We start from the raw sequence: 20,937 nt of genomic DNA, 5'->3' as shown, positions 1-20,937 counted from the left end.
CTTAACTTTTTCCTGTGTCTGTAGTTCGACATTCTGCCTGAGTCCATCTGAGTCCGTCTGGCTCTTTAAAAACTAAAAATCTACTTTTTTATTTTTTTACCTGACCTGCTGTGATTGCTGTTCAATTCAAGATATTTTTTGAAGTGTGTTGCTATGACAGTCCGCTTTCAAATCAAGAGATGCAAGGAAAATGTATATTATTAGATGTAAATGCTATGTCATTGTTTTTAACACACAGTTTATTCACTGTACAAAACACTGTTCTTTCTTTTTGACACTCACGAAGCTAGTCCTAAGCGTTTGATTACAAAATCTTAACTGTCATGATGGTGAAACAATATATTTACATGAGTGTAGTGCAGTATACTAACATGATCTTGTCATTTGGGTAAATTGAACTAAACCTGTGAAGCAGAAGTGGCTCATGTCAGCCATTAAAATAAAGCCTTCTGCCTTTGACAGAGAATGTGATGAACTGATACTTCGATTTTCTTTGGTAACTTGGTACAATTATGAATTTGGTTCCTGTTCATCTTCAAGGACATCTGCTAAAGAGAAGTAGGTGCAGCTGATATGCAAGGTAATGGCTGCAGATCCTAGAATATATGATTTTTTTTTTTTTTTTTTTTTATTTAGTCATTGCCAATTTATTTTTATTATTTTCTCCCAATTTGGAATGGCCAATTATTTTTAGGCTCAGCTGACCACTACCACTCCTGCGCTGACTCGGGAGGGCGAAGACGAACACACGCTGTCCTCCAAAGCGTGTGCCGTAAGCCGACCGTTTTTTTCACACTGCGGACTCACCATGCAGCCACCCAAGAACTACAGCGTCGGAGGACAACGCAGCTCTCGGGCATCTTACAGGCAAGCCCGCAGGCGCCCGGCCAGACTACAGGGGTTGCTGGTGCGCGGTGAGCCGAGGACACCCTGGCCGACCTAAACCCGTCCCCCCCCCCCGTCCCCCCCGGGCAACGCTCGGCCAATTGTGCGCCGGCCCCTGGGAGCTCCCATCCACTGTCGGCTGTGGAATAGCCTGGACTCGAACCGGCGACGTCCAGGTTATAGAGAGCATCCTGCACTCCACGCAGAGCACCTTTACCGGATGCGGGAGCCTAGAATATATGATTCTAGCTTAAGAATTTGGATTTCCACTTTAATACATAGGTTGTGGCTTACAACTAATCCTGACAACAGCACCAAGTTGTTTGAAAAGCCATTCAAACTTGCCATGAAAGTGTTCACTGCACACATAAGAATGACAATTGTGTTTCTTTGTAGTGACATTGAAATCTCAAGAGCCTGCATTCCAAAACCAATCGATAAGCTGGCAAGAGAAATTGGCTTGTTTTCAGACGAGGTGGAGCTGTACGGGAAAACCAAAGCGAAGATCCTGCTGTCAACCATGAAGAGACTCCAGGACCAGCCGGATGGGAAATACGTTGTTGTGACCGGGTAAGCCGGTCTTTTTTAAGCTTAGTAAATATAGAAAACATATATTCTTAAAGTTCTGAAACTAAAAAGACCCATCCAATTTTGTGCATAATTTACTTAAACAACGGGGATGGATGGCGTTTGATATATTCTTCGTTTTACTGTGAGTTCAAGACTCACCTGAATCTGTTACCCATACACTGTGGCTGATAAACATGGCAAACCAGTGTAAACTATAGTAAATGCATAATATAAGCATGGGGAAAGCAGGAGAAAACTGCAAAATGACCCGTGGTAAACTTTTATAATGAGTAATGCACTGCTGGTGTTAAGGATTTTGACTCCTGCTGGTGAGATAAGATTAAAAGCTCTACACACAGCCCCCCCCGGCTCTTTTGTATAGTAAAGACTTGCGGTGTGCGAGGTCTAGCATGTGTAATGTTGTTTTCTAACTTGTATTTTACTGACATCCCTTTTTTCATGTATCTTGCAGTATTACTCCCACTCCACTGGGTGAGGGTAAAAGCACTACCACAGTGGGGCTGGTGCAGGCACTGGGAGCCCACCTAAAACTCAACGTGTTCGCTTGTGTTCGCCAGCCATCTCAGGGCCCCACATTTGGAATCAAAGGCAAGTTTGTTTTTAATATAACCTTTATACTGCTTCAAAATGGGTGTGATTTTATGGTTTTTATTCACCGTATCTTGACGTTAATAAAAACCAATGAAAGCTGTTTTTTCTGTATATAAAATGGGACCTCTGTTCACTTCAAAGTTCTCTCTGCACAGGTGGGGCTGCTGGAGGAGGATATTCTCAAGTCATTCCAATGGAAGAGGTATATTGTCCCAATCATCTTGGAGTTTAATATCTTCTTAATATAAATAAGAGCTGGAGTGTGTAATATTGATACCGTTGTGAATCTTGTAACACTGTAAAATCCCTTCCTGACCTTTCCATTGGGCTACCAAGGGGAGGTATGTTACATTAGCACGTTTCTTAAAATATTTTTCAATGACTGCTGTATTTCTTTCGAAACATCTGTTCTACATGATTATGGTCTTGCAATATAAAGTATTAAATGGTGCCCTTTGCATTCCAGTTTAACCTGCATCTCACAGGCGACATCCATGCCATTACTGCAGCCAACAACCTGGTCGCTGCTGCCATTGATGCCCGCATGTTCCATGAAAACACACAGAGCGACAAGGTACTTCTTCGTTCATGAACATTTTGGCATTCTGATTCCCTACTCTTTTTATTTAAAAGCGTGTTTTATAATGCAAAACTTAGAATGGAATGGCAATGACCAGTGTAAGAACTGTAAGAAAGTTTTATAGACAAATACTGTAGCTCTGCTGGATGTCAAGCAGCTGGCTGCCTTATTAGTCTTCTGAAGTTGGTCCTGTCTGTAATTTGTAAAGGGCCACAGGGCTAGGTTTGATGGTCAGTGAGTTCCAGGAAACCGAGGAGCTTCGTTATCCTATTTTAAATAGCACTTTTTTTTTCCAGGCTTTGTATAACCGGCTAGTTCCTGTAAACAACACAGTGAGAACATTTTCTCCGATTCAGATCAACCGGCTGAAGGTAAGTGAGGTTTTGATTTATATTAAATAGTCTGTTCAGAGCCTTCAAAGGGTATTAATTAACAGAAACATATCTAACAAGTCAGTATGGATTTCTGGTGCTTGGGGAGTTTTGTAACAATGTCATTGGCTATCTCTAGACACAGTGCAAGCGGTGGCCATGCAAACTTTCTGCAAGAGTTGTTCTCTGACAGCCTCTGCCATTCAGTCCAGGGCGTGCAAAGAATGCCAGTTGACCTGCGGTTGGTGGTTGTGTGATGTCAGCTGGTGGCTATGTTGAAAGACTGGCTCTAGCAGCATGTAAAGCTAGTGATTGCCTGCTGAGCCATATTACATTGCAACCCTGTTCAGGTGTGTTTTCAAATAGTTTAGAACTTTGAAGATGATCAATTTAATTAGGTATAAATACACACATGTTCTAAGATGGCAGTATACGCTGTGTGGTCACTTTTATTAGGGCCTGCCTATCCGATTGGATTTGGCATTGCCCTGGTGTGGGGCATCTTCTCCTGGTATACCCTAGGTCCCTTGATTATTTCAGAAGACCAGACAGATGTTGTAGTTTACTTACAGTGCTGCACTTTTGTACCCTGATGGTGCAGGTTACTTTTAGAACAATAATGCAGCCATCCAGGATTGTGCCAGGATTGTGCGTGAATGGTTTTAGGATCATGACACGGAATTCATGCATCTTCCATGGCTACCATAATCCCCGGATCTCAATCGTATTGGTCACAATTGGAATGAAAGTGAAAAATGTATATATATATATATATATATAATCTATCAAGACTTTTTAATGTGACAAAAACATACATATATATATTGAAAATTAACTGCTGTTTTAGCTATCTTTAACACCATGCATTATACAGATCTGTAAAAAGAGATATTAATGTGTTTCTGTTCGTCCAGAAACTGGGCATTGATAAGGTCCACCCTGACACGCTGACAGAGGAAGAAATCGCTGCTTTTGTCCGGCTGGACATTGATCCTGACACAATAACATGGCAGAGAGGTACCTGTGTTTCACTAGCATCTTCAGTAATGGTAAATGTGGGACAACATGCAGAAAAGTTGGCTGTAGCTTTCTTAAATATAAAAAGGTTGTGTCCTGGTTACTAAGATTTTTTACTTTAAATTATTTCTGGCAAACAGGAAGGGAATAATATAAAGCTAGTATAAGATACATTTTATCATCATGGCAACTTTGTAATTAAATAATCTCTTTTGTAATTGTGAGAAACACAAAGAAGTTGAGCTAATTAAGTGGACCAGAAAACCAGAAAACCAGAAAAGCTCACGGTAATAAGAAATCAAAGGCCTAATTCACACCAAAATTAAATTTGCACCATTTTTGTAAAAAGTGAAATAAATCTGGTAATGTCAGACAGATAACTGGAGGCTTCACAGAAAAAGACCCTGTGACCTTGGGTGTGAAGTCTAGCTATGCAAGCCTGCACAAACCTGTGTCCTGTACAGTTTGCCACTAGGAAAGTAAATGTGACAGCCGTCAGATGTATACACAGTTGAATATCAGATACGTTTTAGCTTCTGATATCCGACTGTCTTATTGTGATCACTACAGGTTCTATAACCAAATGTGTAACCACCCCAATACCCAAAGAGATGCTGTCAGCTGTACACATGTATATACATCTCCAGCTACACACATGTATTATTGTATATACATCTCCTGTAGTTTTAAAGTATGGAGTTATATTAAAGTTCTATTGTTAATAGTTTTGCCCCCCACCTTTTGTTTAACCCTTTGTCAACCTGCCTATAAGGTATTGAATTATCTGTGAATCGTGCATTTTGATTGGCTGAGAAGACGATGACGGCAGTTACAAATAGATGCTAAAATGATGGTTTTCTTCTGTTAGTTATGGACACAAACGACAGGTTCCTCCGTAAGATAACGATTGGCCAGTCTCCAACTGAAAAGGGATTTACAAGATCTGTAAGTACCTGTACTCCTGACAGTCAATATGGGGGAATGCATGCAGATTAAAAATAAATACATTATTAGATTGTCTTAAGTGATGGCCATCATCAAAGTTGAAGGAATTAGTTAAACCTAGATTTTCAAGGTGTATATCTCTATATTTATATATATATATATATATATATATATATATATATATATATATATAATGTGTGTGTGTTTGTATATGTGTGTATATATATATATATATATATTAGTATCAGGTGTCTCTGCTACGACAACGTTCTTCAGTATATTTTTCAAACTCTTCCTTGTCAAACAGCCGCAGAACAGGTTTGGTAGCACACTCGTCAGAAACCTTTATACGGTCATCTTATAATTAAAGAAAGTGATCAGCTCCGTTTTCCATTGTAATAAAATGTGTTGTCTTTATTATTAAAACATTGCTACAAAATATATATATATATATATATATATATATATATATATATATATATATATATATAAACGCAGGTTAGATCAGAAAGAGTCGGTGCCATCTAGTGGAAAGATATATATAAAGGATCAAGTTTCTTTTTGTATTGCTGGAAACACACAGCAGTGCACTAGATGGCACTGGCTCTTGCTTTAAAAAAAAAAAAAGAAAAACCTTTAGCTGATCTGGCTTGGCCTTCATATTTCTTTGGCAGGAAACAAGAATAGAAGAGCAGCTCCTGACCTCAGTTCAAGAAAATGAACTCAATAGCCGTTATGGCTGTAGCCAGCCTATTTTATAGTTTTAAAACTGCTATAAAGTGATCCATGAGTGGGAATGTTACCTTTTTTTTGTAAAAAATATAGCGTTCGTTACATGGTGCTTTATGCATGGTTAATTCACACTCATATTGTGTGTCCCTCGAGACCCGCGTTATAGCAAGGGAGCACTGTAATAATAAAAAGGTAAAACAAAAATTATGAAAATGTAGTTGATATATCACTTTGAGAGGCATTTAAAACATTTCATTTTGTCTCTGTAATAGTTGAATTGCTTATGGCTTAAAGAAACCCATCTCCCTCATAGACTCAGTTTGATATCACAGTAGCCAGTGAGATCATGGCGGTGCTGGCTCTGACAGATGGGCTGGAGGACATGCAGAAACGCCTGGCCAACATGGTGGTGGCTTCAAGCAGGAAAGGTGTGCCAGTTACTGCAGAGGATCTGGTGAGTACACGGTTAAAGCAAAGATAAGACCTGGCTCTGCTCAACAAGAAGCACTGCACCTCCCCTTCATAACACTGTAGTCATGAGGCATAGAAACTTGTGTTCCTCCTTCTAACACGAATGCAGTCTCAGGTGAATTGGGGTTATGGAGAAACTGAGCCATAACCACACTGTCTTATACCCTGTTCCTCAGTATCAGGGGGGTCCCCCCATAAAAATGGTATATGAAGGAATGCTTATTTTTTAAGAAAGTGTAGAAACAGTGGCCACTATTCACAAAGCTTTAAAACCAACATTTTTAAAGAATGTTTTTTTTTTGTTTGTATCTTTTTTGTGTGTGCCTTTTTATTAACATGTATTAATTTTATCCAATATGTAATGTTGTTGCATTTTTTAACAGCTCTCTCATGCTCTGTCTCTCTCTCTCTTGCTCTTGTTCTCTCTCGCTCTCTCTCTCTCTCTCTCTCTCTCTCTCTCTCTCTCTCTCTCTCTCCTGCTCTCTCTCTCGCTCTCTCTCCGCAGGGTGTGAGTGGTGCTTTGACCGTTCTTATGAAGGACGCAGTCAAACCAAACTTGATGCAGACCTTGGAGGTGGGTAGAAGAGGGAAATGTTACTGTTGCATTAATTCTGTACCTGAAGTATTTAAGCAGTTAACTCCATCTAATGAGTGTGGGCAGAGTCGCCAGCACAAGATAACGTAGGCTTTTCTGTGTAACTCACTCATTTTTATAATTGCCTACCTAAATCCCAGGAGTTTGCGTGGGCAGTTATTTTTTATTTATTTTTTTAGCTGAATTTGTGTTAATGAGAACCTTTAGGATTCAGTCCACAATAATCCAGTCAACAGTTTGCATATTAAACATTTTGACTTGTGACACTATTATAATTAGACAGATGGGGATCTTTTGACTTTTTATCTGTATCTTGTTGTTTTATCAAGATTCAAACATTGCATTTGGCTAGCTTTGTTGAATGTAATTGAATATTTGAATAACGCTGCCATTGGCAATGACCACACTAAAGATGAGTGTATAGAAATGAGGGCTTATCACAGTTTTTGTAAAGGGTGATTGAAAGAGATCAAATTGATAAACAGACTGCCAGTAGTGATGTTTACAGTCATGGGGTTATCAGTTATGTTGCACCTGTTTTGAATTCTAAACAAGTTGATCCAGGCTAAATCAGTAAAGAAAGTGAACAGCTTTTTGTATCAAGGTTCCTTTATGTATATCTGGCAATACACAGCAGGTGCTTATTAATGCAAAGACATTGGTTGATACGTACAGCAGGCACACAAATAAAATAAAAAAGAAACATAACTTAGTAAGCACAGGATGAACTCTTTCAAATAATTACAAATGTCATAAAAAGGTAAGACAGTATAAATGAATGTGTGGAGCAACTGTCTGGCTCTTAGGGTGTGTTATGGAAATCCTAAAATGAAGGCTGAATAATTTTTGGGTTTAAATATTTATTTATTTCTCAAGGGAACACCTGTGTTCGTTCATGCCGGTCCTTTTGCTAACATTGCCCATGGCAACTCGTCCATCCTGGCTGATAAGATTGCCTTGAAGCTGGTTGGTCCTGAAGGGTTTGTAGGTAGGTTCCTGCAGACCATACGTTTTCCAGTTCAGCAGGCAGCACAATCCTACGTTTCATCAAGCACACAAATACAACACAAAATTACACTTTCAAATCTCAGAACAGTATTGATAATAGAATGAGATGGTGTGTATAGAGAGAAGCTTTAATGAAACTCTTTCCGTCGATCTTATTAAACTCATTTTAGTATTTCTAAATTTAGCACTATTGAGTTATGGATGATGTATCTTCGACATTCAAATGACCTTTTTTTCTCTGATGGATAAATACAAAAATGTATAGTGCTCATGATTTAACTTTTGGTACCCACATGGCACATTAGCTTCTATGATTCTATCAGTCAAGTTCCAAAACCAGTGGTGTTCAGTGAAAAATAACCCTTTCACTGCAGCATAGTTTTAACCTCTGGCCATATCAATGATATAAACCACACAATTCGAAATTCCCTTTTCACATTTGGCACACATATGTTTTTTTAGGTTCCAATACTAGTGTTGTCCAGATCACATTTTGTACATGAATTGACACAATGCACATGCAGAGCTTGACCTCCAGTAGAGTAGGCCAGGCCAGGAACTGGTCTTCCGTGGCCAGTCTACAAAGCAGTCCAATAGTGTTCTGGAGAGATACGTGGTCATTTCTTACTGACCTGCTTTCTTTGCTAGTGACGGAAGCCGGATTCGGAGCAGATATTGGCATGGAGAAGTTTTTCAACATCAAGTGTCGGTACTCAGGTCTGCGCCCACACGTGGTGGTCCTCGTAGCCACCGTGAGAGCTCTAAAGATGCACGGAGGCGGCCCTGTTGTAAGTACCTACTTCACACTGTAAACACTTTAATAAGTGCTTTCTTAAGACTGTTTAATATTCTTTGGAAAGCTCTTGGTATCTCTGAGGCCTTGTTTTAGAGATAGCCACTTGATACCTTACAGTACTGTTTAATTGGAAATACCAGAAGTGTTTTATTAAAAGACCACAAATAAGGAGATGCGATTCAGAACCTATTTCAATCCTAGAGCAGTGGGAGAAGTAAAACAAACAGTATAAAACTAACAAGAATCAGTTTGATTGAAGGAAGGAGCAGATGTTGTTTTGAGTGGTTTCTTGCTGATGTTACACTGTTAAGATGAGCTTTGATCCTCCTTCAAAGTAGTGCCCTAGGTGTTCTATTAAAAGATGTGCACCAGCGTTCGCTGTGCACTGATGTGTCTGTCTGTTTGGTACATCTATAAAAAATTCCCCCTGAACTCAACATAGCTGAGTGTCTTTTACTGTATTTTAACTACTAGACCTAGCTGCCTTTCAGTTCTTTGTTGCTTTTCTTATTATGCAAGCATCAGAGACACCGTTGTGGTTGAAATTGTCTCTCAACACAATGATGTTTCAACAAGTGCTGGTGAGAGATGCACACAAGTAATAGGACATGTTCTCTGAGAACAGTGGGCAGTGAAATTACCTGGAGCAGTAATTCACAATAAATAAATGCATAAACAATTGGAATTATGAGACTTGCAACAATAGTTGTGAAAATATAATTTTGGTTTGTTTTATGGTGATACATGAATATTTCTTAGGGACTAAACTGTGCCTTTTCAAAAGAATATCTTTCATATTACCTTTTTTTTCATATAGGTCACAGCAGGCCTGCCTCTCCAAAAGGAATACACAGAAGAGGTAATTGGCTTAATTGAATGTATCTTTTTCTCACATGTTTCAGTATGTGTTACTATGTTCAAACATTAAGTAGACCAGTAGACACATGTTTTAGGCTAAAGCATTCAATATGTATTCCAAGTGGCTGATTCATGTGCTGCACGATCCAGATCTGTGTCAAGTATTTTATTATTATTATTTATTTTGTATTCTAAATTTCTGTTGCAGGCTGAGGGCCAGCATATCATACTTATAAAAGAATTACAATTTGTATTGGTTAGGATGGTCTTGCTATCAGCCAGCTGTGTGTGTGTGTATATATGTTCCAGAGTGGAATGAGCTGGAGCAATCTGAAATTCCATTTATATTGATTGATGTTTACACTAAGGGGAGGGTTTGATCAACACATACCCTGCTAGGATAAGCCACAGATGGATTATGTTGGAGCATACTGTAGGGGTGGGCGATATACCTCAAAATATAAATCATGATATTTTAGCTGTTAAAGACCATATACAATATTTATAACGATATATTAAACCTTCATCAGAATGTTGTTGTTGTTATTTTTTTGCAACTAATCCCAAAAGGTTAGAGGTTGATCAAACTGACCCCCAAGTGAAACATATCACTAAAAAGGGAGAAGAACCTAAGAATATATATGAATGAGAGGGGGGCATTTGGCCAGTCTGTGCTCATCTGGTTCCCAGTAGCTGATGGATGTCAAAACTATGTCAAGTTGAGTCTTAAAGGATCTCATTTATTCACCATCAACAACATGACTAGGTAACCTATTCTATACCCTCCCCACTCTGTGTGAAGAAGTTTCTCCTTCCCTCTGTACTAAGGCTTCATTTCCAACTGTGTCATCTGGTCCTGGCTTCTGTGCTGGGCATAAAGTATTGATTGGGGTTAACTTTGTCAACTCCTTTTAAGATTTAAGACTTCAACCATGCCCCCCCCCCCCCCCCCCCCCCATTCTTCTTTGTTCTACTATGGTAAATAGATTCAGTTCTTTCAGCCTATCTTCATAGATTATTACTTTAAGGCACACACAGTTAGCCTGAGGGCTAGTAACCACAGCCGGTTATTAATTTCATTGGAAACACCTAGGCCAAGGGTGTTCTTTCTATAATGAGAAAAAAAAAAAAAAACTTTACATCTGTGTTCTCTGATCATTCCTTGAGCTCCTGCTGAACCATTCTGCAGCAAGCATATCTAGTGAATTAACGACCTGTGCAGTAACCAGTGCTTGTTTTTATATATCTGTTTTTATATCCCCTGTAACATACATAACCTCAAACTTTGTATCCACAGAATTTGGATCTGCTGGAGAAAGGCTGCAGTAACCTGCGGAAACAAGTTGAGAATGCCAGGGCCTTCGGGGTGCCTGTGGTGGTTGCTGTGAATGTTTTCAAGTAAGTGCCTTTCCACTTAGGATCTGTACTGTTGCCAAAACTCTTAAACTGACTGAGGTGTCACAGATTGTTAGGCTGTGTTCCATCATCCTGATTTGAGTGCTTGGATTTCAGTAGCTGGGAGTGCAGGCACATAGTGCTTTCTATATTAGGCATGTAGATAGACAGAAGAAATAACGTTTACATTTGAATAAAATAATCATTAAATGAACATGTATAATGTAAAAGATTATGGTTAAGTATTGAAATGAATAATACATACATAGGAACATACCAATTGATAATTCAAATCATATGCATTTATTACAGTTTTTCCAGAATTGTGTATTTAAAAAAAAAATAGCTTTCTATACCTGTTGAAATTCTGCATTATCATTCAAAGATTTTGTTTAAACATGAAAATTGAAATCTTGGGTAAAGTCTGTGTTGTGAAGAACAAAAAACAACTTCATCAATCCCAATCTTTCACACACTTTTACACACATTTACTGTTGTAACCATAGCAACACCATATACAGCCTTAGCTAATGACTTCTATCCACTAGAGTCTATGCAGAACCATTTTCTAGTGAAATAGTGAAAAAATTCTGTATGGATGTTAATAACAAAGCTAACTTGTTGATGGAAAGAGTTGCCAGTTTTTTAAAGCTCTAAAAAAACTGCACTCTGGCATTAAAAATCCCCAAATCCTTGATACATGACCAAAAAGCAGGAACAATATTGTCATAATTGTGACATTTGGATAACAAAAGTCAACCATTTCTAACACACAGATAGCAAAGCCAAGCTCGTTTTGAGTTACGTTTTCACTGCAGATAGCCTTGTATGTATACACATTCCTCCCTTCAGGCAGGTTGGCTTCATTGTTTGTCCAGTCTCTTCCAGTCATAGCTGTAACCTTTATAATTCCTGTCCTGCTCAGGATACCCATAACTTTTTACCGTATTCGAATAAAGACTTGTTTGGTCTTTGTCTGGCCTGTAGTGTGGTTCTGGGTTTGTATGCCTGCCCTGATACCCTGATTCCTGGCTGATGCAATGCCTCTTTATTGAATACAGAACTGACACCGACGCGGAGCTGGAGTTGGTGTGTCGTTTAGCTAAGGAAGCAGGGGCTCTGGATGCTGTGAGGTGTACTCACTGGGCAGAGGGGGGGAAGGGGGCTGTCGCTCTGGCTCATGCTGTACAGAGAGCTTCAGAGACACCCAGTAACTTCAAGTTTCTCTATGATGTTGAAGTAAGTACAGTGGCATCAAAACTGATTCAGTAACTTTTTACAGTATATCCATACTTCTGTGTATTACAGTTAATTACAGTTCCCAGTTAAGCTACATTTAATACCTAAAATGCCAACACTAAATGTGGTATAAAATGAATAACGAATGAAATTTTGTGTGGTTCAGAAAAACGATTATAACAAAGAATATTGGTTTTAAATAATGCCTGCGATCTCCAGGCTATAGGGCGCATCCTGCACTCCACGCGGAGCGCCTTTACTGGATGCACCACTCGGGAGCTTCATGAATCTGGTACTTTTAATGAAAGCAGTGAAACGCTCTTCTATACCGTAGAATGTCTGATATTTATTTCTGATGTCACATGCATTCCTTTACATGATATATTTTTGATACAGTCATTTATAAATTCTGTTCATTTTTGCCACCTATTCAGATATTCCCTTTTTGTATATAAATAACAGCTTGCTCACCGTGAACCAGCAGGGGTGGTTGAAAACTTTTGAGTCAGTACTTTTTAGTGGGTTCCTTTACTGCATGTGTCAATCCACCAAACATAAACTAATGACATTGGTGGGTGGATAATGGTATATCTTCTATTGCAATAAACATGTTGTGAGCATTTCAAAAAGTCTCTAGTGGTTTTATATAAGTGTCGTCTACTAATTCTTTCAGGGAGAAAAAAATAATTGCATTAATTACAAGTGGAGTTAATTGTCCGTTGCTATTGGCAACATACATTTCATTTTGGTATTGATTTATTGTATCTGGAATGCCAGCTCCCAATGCGTTAACCTAGCTAGTGGGTTATAAACTTGTCATACTAACATAAACTTCAACAGAGACATAAAGAAAGCATTTGTCGAATATATATATATATATATATATATATATATATATATATATATATATATATATATATAATATATATATATATATATATTTTTTTTTTTTTTTTTTTTTATTTATTTATTTATTTATTTATTTATTTAGCTGCCGATCATAGACAAGATCAGGATCATTGCTCAGAAGATCTATGGTGCTGCTGATATAGAACTCCTTCCTGAGGCCCAGCAGAAAGCAGATCTTTACACCAAGCAGGTGGGTGCTCTGTGGGCTGGTGAGGGTTACAGGTTTTCTACAGTTGGATTTGTGTTTTTACAACAGCAGCTGTGTCCCTGTGGACCAGCAGTTGAAGTATTGTACCTCTAGGTTCTAGCTTTAGTTCTGTCTCACTATTAAAGTAATTGTACTGTACCTAACAAAGCCATTTCATAAATCTTACCTGTTGTGTACTTCCAGTTGCTGTGAAGGTCTCTAATGTGCAGTTACAGCAAATGTGGATTTTTCATTTTAAAACATGATAAAGAACATTCTCAGTTTCTATGCCTTATTCTCAGGAAATCTGTTACACTAGGTTATTTCACCTCAGGAGTAAAGACCTCACATATGCAGCATGTATGTCTATGTAGAATGTGCTTATAAAATAAATATTAGCCTCATGCAGTTTTAGTCAAGAAGCCTATATTTAAGTATCAGTGACCAACTTAACAGCTATTACCAGCTCAGTGATCAGTATTCTACAGGTAAGATGTTAATGCTATTTATAAATTGAAAAGGTTTTTTGGGTTGTGGACCTGGACCATTTGGTTATGTGTTATTTATGTTGCTGTTTTTAAGCCAGTTTTGTACTGTCAGCTTTAGAATGCGATTGGCTGAAACTGTTTATAATAGGCAATAATTAGAAATGGTTAGGTCTTCCATTATTATTCAAAGAAATCTTAATTTATTGAATTTAATCTTTTCTTCTTCTCTTTGTAGGGATTTGGGAACCTGCCGATCTGCATGGCGAAAACGCACCTCTCCCTCTCGCACAACCCTGAGTGTAAAGGAGCGCCCACCGGCTTCGTTCTGCCCATCCGTGACATCAGGGCCAGTGTGGGTGCAGGATTCCTCTACCCACTGGTGGGCACGGTAAGAAAAGGGCTAAATGTTACCTTATCAGTGCTGAGATTCAATTAAATTCAAATATGCTTTCAAAATGTGTGTGTGGGTGCACACTGCAAAAATATAAATCCATCATATATATATATATATATATATATAATGAAGTTGGCTTCTTGAGCAAATATATATATATATATATATATACACGCACATTTTATATATATATATATATATATATATATATATATATATATATATACAGTCAACCTCGGTTAACTCGACTGGTGCATCTGAATCTTCATTACATGTTTACTAAAGAGTAAGGACATTACACACAGTTTGTACAATACTGTACTGTAATTGATTCATTCACTGCAGTTCTTTCAACCATTCTCATAAGTACATTTAACTAAAAATAAACTTGTTAATACTGTAAACATGTGAGTTCTGTTACTTATATGCATGTTAATGCCATGGCTTTTTGCACCCGAAGTTAACTCGACACCTTGGATAAGTCAACACTGAATGGCATCCCTGTGGGGTGTTGAGTTAACCAAGGCTGACTGTATATGTGTGTATATATCTAGATCGGGTCAACCACATTGGGTTGGGGTTAATTACAATTTCGTGTTCAGGGTGGCGTTGTCTTGCGAATGACCCCATCACGATATAGAAAATCACTTTATCCGAACACGATCCCGATCTGAAGATCATCTGAAAACGCAACCAAACTGAAACAACATATATAAAATTTGAAAAAGGAAAGCTGTTACGTACCAAAAGGACCAAGATCAAAAAGAAAAAGGACATGTAGGTACATAAAAATGTGAATAATTGATAGAAAAGTCAATTATATCTGGACGTTTCGGACTACAAGTCCATCTTCAGCTGGATAGAAAAAGCATTTAAAGGTGTATCTTTTTATGCTAATGTCTTTTCTGGTTAATGTATGTGGTCTCTGTTATTTTGCTTAGCACATTATATATCAGGATTAGTATATTGCAGCAACCACTGTATCTGCTTCTATAGCTGGTTTCTGTCATTTCTGTCTCTCAAACTGGTGATGTTTACAGATGTATTCACTCACTAACACGCAGTTACAGGGGTGAAATTTAGTGGTCATTTCTAAAACCACCTCGCTTATAAAATTCTGCTCAGTAGTCTTTTGAGTATTCCCTGTAAGCCTGGTTAATACTAATCAAAGCAGAAGGAACAATTGAGAATTATACAGCAATATACTGTGTTAAAATTGTTCTAGAAAGAAAGAAGTTCCTTGTGAAACCATAATTCATTTGTGCTTTTTATAGAAGAAGCCATTGTCTTCAGCTGTGTTGCTACAGGGAACCATCATCATACTTGAGAGCTGTTTGTAAGAGCCGTGCAAATTTATAATTGGGGGTAAATTGTAGGCTGTTAAAATCAGCACCCATTGTCATTAAATGATAGGAGGCTACAATGACACATTGACAGACATTATAAAGAACACTGCTATTTTGTTGAATACATTATAAATGCTTGACAATTTAGAACAATTTTGTGTAGTATTTACATTGTATGTTAAGATGTTTGTCATGTGTAGGTGAGATTAAAAGGCTGTATTAAGCCAATGATTGTCAGACATTTTGATTTGAATTTATTGTCCGGATCTGCAGCCTGCCATTTAAAATGTGATAATTGAGATGGGGGTAGAAAAAGGATCTGGCACTGCACACATTAACAGCAGGAAGATTATCTTTTTTTAGCAGCCCTGTGAGATAACACTGCATGTGATTGGGCAGTAGAGTCAACACCACAATCCTGGGATTTTATTATTCAACATCATTTTACCAATCACTCCATCTGTTCGCCTGTAAAAGTTTCCAATAGTAGTGTAGTGAACCTGTAAGAGTCCATTTACGTAATCTGATCTGTAACATACTGGGTTAAGAATATAGGACAAAGGAATTTAATTTATTGGCGATGGGTTAGAAAATGTCTTTGTAATCATTTCAACAAGTGTTGAAATATCTAGCATCAAATCATTACCGGATCTCATTTTGGAATCTGTCTTGCAATCATTCAAATCCAACGACCGGGTGAATCGCAAGTAATTCTCTGGTATCAACTGTTAAATATACTGCAGGTTTAAACATACTTACTTTCTTTCCAAACTACTTGTTATATAAACAGAGTACTCCATGAGCATTCATAGAGTGCCGTGCATATTTCCCTCATGAGGATAGCCATGATCAACCCAATCCAACCCTTTGGGGGTTTGGGGGTTGTTCTGCTATCCTCATTCGTGGAATAACTACCGTAGTCTAGAACTCTTTATCTGAACTCCTATTTTAACTCTCGTTAAATGTGACTTACCCTTTGATTATTGTTCCAGCTACTGTTTGTGAAGGGAATTGTCAATATGGATCAGTCACTCAATAAACTGGCTTGAAAAAATACATTTTAGGAAAACTCAATTGATGACCTACCCTTTGCTGTAGCTTTGTAGTTGAATCTTAGCTAGACAGCCTGATTTTAATGTTTGGTTTATTGGAATAATAGCTGAACTTTGTTCTGACATCACACAAAAGATAATCTTCAAAATGTAAAATAGAAGTTATGCCTCACCCCCTCCAGTGTTAAAGCCAGGTTGCCTAGCAAGTACATTTCTACAGAAGAGATCTAATCAAATGATCCATGTGTGGGGGGAAAAAAAGCCTTTTTGACAACCATCCTATAAATTTAATATGGGATACTATGCAGGGTGGTTGCCCTCAGTCATCATGCTAGAAGTGGATATAACTAGAAAGCATTTTTATTTATATTACATGCTTCAACAAGGCATCCCAGTGCTATCCAGAATCAGACACAGTAGAGGTTAAGATCTAATGGTTTATAGTTTACCATAAATATCCTGGCTGGATAATCCCTCTGTCTGTAGAGTCGTGCTCGGAATACATTGACTGCTTGCTTGAGAGTTTAACAAAATCACTGTTATAGAAGGAGTTGTCTGTTGAAAATGTAATTGTGACTGTAATTATGTTTTTATTGATGACATTTAAGAATGTTGTATATTTTAAGGGCCACAGGTCTCAGAAGGGATTCCATCCTAGTTAAATAAGCCTCCCCTCAATAAGTGATCGGGTGTTGCTATGAAATCAGGTTGCTATGGATTTATATTTTTGCAGTGCGCTTGCCTCAATAGTTGATCACTAATTTAGTGAATGTTTGTCTGAGTTGCTGGCACTTGCTTACAGTTGATAATCAGTTGTGTGACACATTGATTCACTGCAGGCTGACGTGTTTCTCATTGCTTTCAGATGAGTACAATGCCTGGACTTCCCACTAGACCCTGTTTTTATGACATTGATCTGGATCCCACGACTGAGCAGGTGAACGGACTGTTCTAAATGGAACTAAAGGTTAGTAATGAACAATCCTTGCAGTACACGGTTCATCTGCAACGAAGTGGGGTCAAATTTAAAGCTACCTAAATATACATGTTCCATTGTTAGCTTAAATACCATTAGAAATGCTCTACTATCCATTGTGTAGTTGAATTTTTCTTTCTAATATACTTTCTGAAGGTACAATACTGTATTCATGTTAGCCCGCATACATTTTTACATGTACGTGCTGTGGCTAAAACTTACAAGCGGACAAACCTTTTGCTCAGTGGGGAGGGCACTTGCCGAAACATTTATCTGCTTGACTCAACCTATACCCCGCCTGGATATTAGAGAATTTAACAGCACTGTTTCTGTAGCATTAAATAGTGGATAATCGTCATGGTGACGTACGTTCTCGTGATACTGTTTTTGCTTGTTCAGTCATGGCAGGGGAAGTGTGTTGCTAACATTTTTACTAAACAGCTGTTCAATTAAAATGTGCAGTTCTGAACCCCCACTGTTAGTCTGCCTGTTTTTTTCCCCCCCCGAGTTGGATTTTAGGAGCTGATTTAATTTTCTTTCTTGTTTTTTTTTTTCCAGTTGCTGGGCAGAGGTCTTTCCTAGGCGACTCCCAATCAAAACTGATGGAGCAATTTCCTGTCTGTGATCAGGGGCACAGGAGGCGCTTTGTCGGATTTTTTGTTTTCTTTGTTTTTCTTTTTTTTTCTTTGCTGTTTTTTGTTGCCAAATTGTTGTTGTCATTGTCTTGCCTCCAGGGGGAGACAGCCATGTTAGTTGTAATGAAAAGGTCACGGCTTTATTCGACATTTATGAAATCTGGGTCCTGTTATCAGTTCAGTTTTGAGTTTGTTTTATTGTTGTAATAAGCAGGAACTCTGAGGATGTTGTCCTGGCAACGCAATAAAAGTCATTAGGTTCAAAACTCTTGTGGTGATTACTAATGAGTAAATACAACAAAAATCATTTCAAGCATGTTTTTTTGTACTGTATAAATGAGAGTTGCAAACAAAAGGTATACTTTTAAAGTTTATTTTCTGCGACGGCCACTTTGTTTTCCAAGTACCGTAGCCTTAAATGTCAACGGTACATCGGTTACACGTTATTAAAAAATGGGACTGCAGAAAAGTGATCCATACTCGATAGCTACTGTCTTGGTTGCTATAAGCAACAACAACGGTTACCATGTAGATCTTTCTAAACATTAAACTGAGAGTTTACTTCAGTTATAGCCAACAGAGGAAAAATATATATTTTTTATTCTTGACTACGCTTCTATAATAATTACAATCCAACTCCCACCGGGGTGGTGGGAGTTGGATTGTTAATAACAAAATGATTGTAGATATTTCAGGCCACGGAGCTTCATCATCTTAGTGTATTTTACTGACCTTTTCATCATGCTTATAATGGGTAATAGTTAGATAAGTAGTTCTTATTGCATACTGCATGAATGTGCTGAAAAAGCAACCAAGACCTCCCAGTAGGGATTTATTTTTATTCCTATTTTTAAAAGGTTGACATTGCTATATTCTGACAGGGTTCAAATCCTCTGTTCCTCGCCACCTTCATCATCGACTTCAACCCTAATAGAGTCTGAATCTCTCTCATCCTGTAATGGATGGCGTTTGCAGGGTTGAGCAATAAAAGTCCTTATTTTCCTCCATTTAAATGAGCGAATATTTTAGTCGACCTTGAAACTCCACTGGGTTGCTATAGCGGCAAGGCCAAGAGGATGTGTGCATCGATGGAGTGGCTCTTTTTAAAAGACCTTCTATTTACCATAATTGGGAACAAAATCGAGTTTTGCATTTCAGATTTTGTTTTTTTAAATGGAGGTTGCTTCTTGTTTATATGTACAGGTACTTTTATACCAGGTGCCATTATGAGATGAGTATACATGATGACATTTTATTTTTAAAAAGATGAGAGTTGTGCTAATGGATGTGTTGTATAGAGAACACTAAAGACTGAATTCTTCTAATATCTACATTAGATGGGTGGTCAATCCTATGCCCTTGACTACTTGTGGGGTAGTAACAGTAGACCATGGGGAAGAGCATGGTATAGTTGTCATTTTGCATCATCCAGCATCCTTGCGACAACATGAACCACATAACAGGAATGGCATGCATGGTGGATGACGGTGTGTTTTAAGATGTAATTAGAAGTGGATAACATCTGGTTCCAATCGTAAATACAATACTTGAGTGTTTTGCTTTCTCTAATTGTATTGTAGTTATACAACATGTGCCGTCGATCGTGAGTATTGTAAATGAAATATATTTAAACAATTAGATGAAAAAAGCTATATTTTTCACCAAATTCTTCCCTGTGTATTTCATTGTGATATTCTGCCATTGGTGTACCTTTGATCATTTCAGGATTTTCTCCACCATATCAAGCAGAGGAAAGTAGCAACATTTTGCTTTGAACTCATGACTTAAGTACACCACTGGACAAAAAAAAAAAAAAAAAAGGTCTCTTTGCTCGGTCATCGGTTTTACCAGCCAGTTCTTCCTGCTTAACATTTCTGCTGCTGGGCCAGTTAAAATTAAGTGTCCTGTACCAAAGGGGCTGTTAAAGGAGGAAAACATTATGCAATTACCTAAAAGATTACAGATTTTCTACCCGTGCCTCTTGGTTTAGCCTATTCTGTGTTTTGTGTGACACTTTGCTTCAACTGCCTTTATGAAGTACTGCTCATTAACAGTCGCCCAGTCTTTATATAAAAACAAGTTATTTTGTTTTATTTTTGTATTCTGGTTATTGAATACATTCTTTTTTGAGTGCAACTGTGCAATTTCCACATGAAAGAGAGCTCTTCAGCTGGACTTGTATCCTGTCACGAATCTTCAGAAAGCTGTCTCTAAACATTGCCTGAGTCACTTACTTTCTGGTTGGACCAAAATAACTGTGTGTGTGTGAATGGTAAAAAGGGGTTTTGTTGCTGTGGCTGTAGTATTGCTTAAGTTATATAGACAGACCCTGTTCACATTTTCTATTCAGGAATAACAATGGGAAATCAGAATCTCATGACAAGGGGTATTATAGCAGCTGCTTGTGCAGCCGGCTGCATTGGCCATATAACCATCAAGACAGTCAATGTTTGGCCGATGTGCGAGTGTGCAATTCAATTCTAGGACAACCGAATTGGAAAAGTTTCTTATTGGTCCTTTTTTTGTGCTATATTTATGATTTTTCTTTTTTTTTTTTTTTAGCATTGTTTTACTGTAGTCGTTACATATCTCCTGCTTGCTAACCTTACAGTGGTGTCCTGAACATTCTGTGAGCAATGCTGTTTCTATTATGTCTGTGTGCTTCTCAGGCAAAAGTCCCACAAGTCTGTTTCTGCTTGACTGACTGGAAAGTGAGACTGACAGGCGAAGGTTTTAAAGTCATGCGGTGGAGATGTCTTTCTCCTGTGGGATTCATTGTCACTAAACATTTCACCACATGTCCTCACAGAATTGTGGATGTTGGAGTTTAAATCATTGAAGCTCTGGAGGTTTAAAAAGATTAACTTTTACAGACA

The 20,937-nt window shown here is 38.0% G+C and overlaps 1 protein-coding gene across 3 annotated transcripts in view; it reads left to right on the top strand.

The window, feature by feature from the left end:
• Positions 1–18,327, top strand: part of LOC117424974 (C-1-tetrahydrofolate synthase, cytoplasmic-like) — a 31,127-nt gene extending 12,800 nt beyond the window's left edge. For all 3 annotated transcript variants that reach the window (XM_034041595.3, XM_058991450.1, XM_034041594.3), the window contains exons 11-28: positions 1,282–1,455; positions 1,928–2,064; positions 2,223–2,269; positions 2,534–2,641; positions 2,944–3,018; positions 3,933–4,035; positions 4,904–4,980; positions 6,026–6,166; positions 6,689–6,757; positions 7,655–7,766; positions 8,435–8,574; positions 9,400–9,441; positions 10,738–10,838; positions 11,897–12,074; positions 13,066–13,173; positions 13,894–14,046; positions 17,316–17,417; positions 17,985–18,327. In XM_034041595.3, the coding sequence (XP_033897486.3) occupies positions 1,282–1,455; positions 1,928–2,064; positions 2,223–2,269; positions 2,534–2,641; positions 2,944–3,018; positions 3,933–4,035; positions 4,904–4,980; positions 6,026–6,166; positions 6,689–6,757; positions 7,655–7,766; positions 8,435–8,574; positions 9,400–9,441; positions 10,738–10,838; positions 11,897–12,074; positions 13,066–13,173; positions 13,894–14,046; positions 17,316–17,405 (1,855 nt within the window). In that variant the 3' untranslated portion in view covers positions 17,406–17,417; positions 17,985–18,327. The remainder of the gene's footprint in view (positions 1–1,281; positions 1,456–1,927; positions 2,065–2,222; positions 2,270–2,533; positions 2,642–2,943; positions 3,019–3,932; positions 4,036–4,903; positions 4,981–6,025; positions 6,167–6,688; positions 6,758–7,654; positions 7,767–8,434; positions 8,575–9,399; positions 9,442–10,737; positions 10,839–11,896; positions 12,075–13,065; positions 13,174–13,893; positions 14,047–17,315; positions 17,418–17,984) is intronic.
• The last annotated feature ends 2,610 nt before the right edge of the window (positions 18,328–20,937 follow it).

The sequence above is a fragment of the Acipenser ruthenus genome, chromosome 18 (genome assembly GCF_902713425.1).
Source record: "Acipenser ruthenus chromosome 18, fAciRut3.2 maternal haplotype, whole genome shotgun sequence".
Classification (NCBI taxonomy): domain Eukaryota; kingdom Metazoa; phylum Chordata; class Actinopteri; order Acipenseriformes; family Acipenseridae; genus Acipenser; species Acipenser ruthenus.
This window is presented reverse-complemented; position numbering and strand designations above follow the sequence as displayed.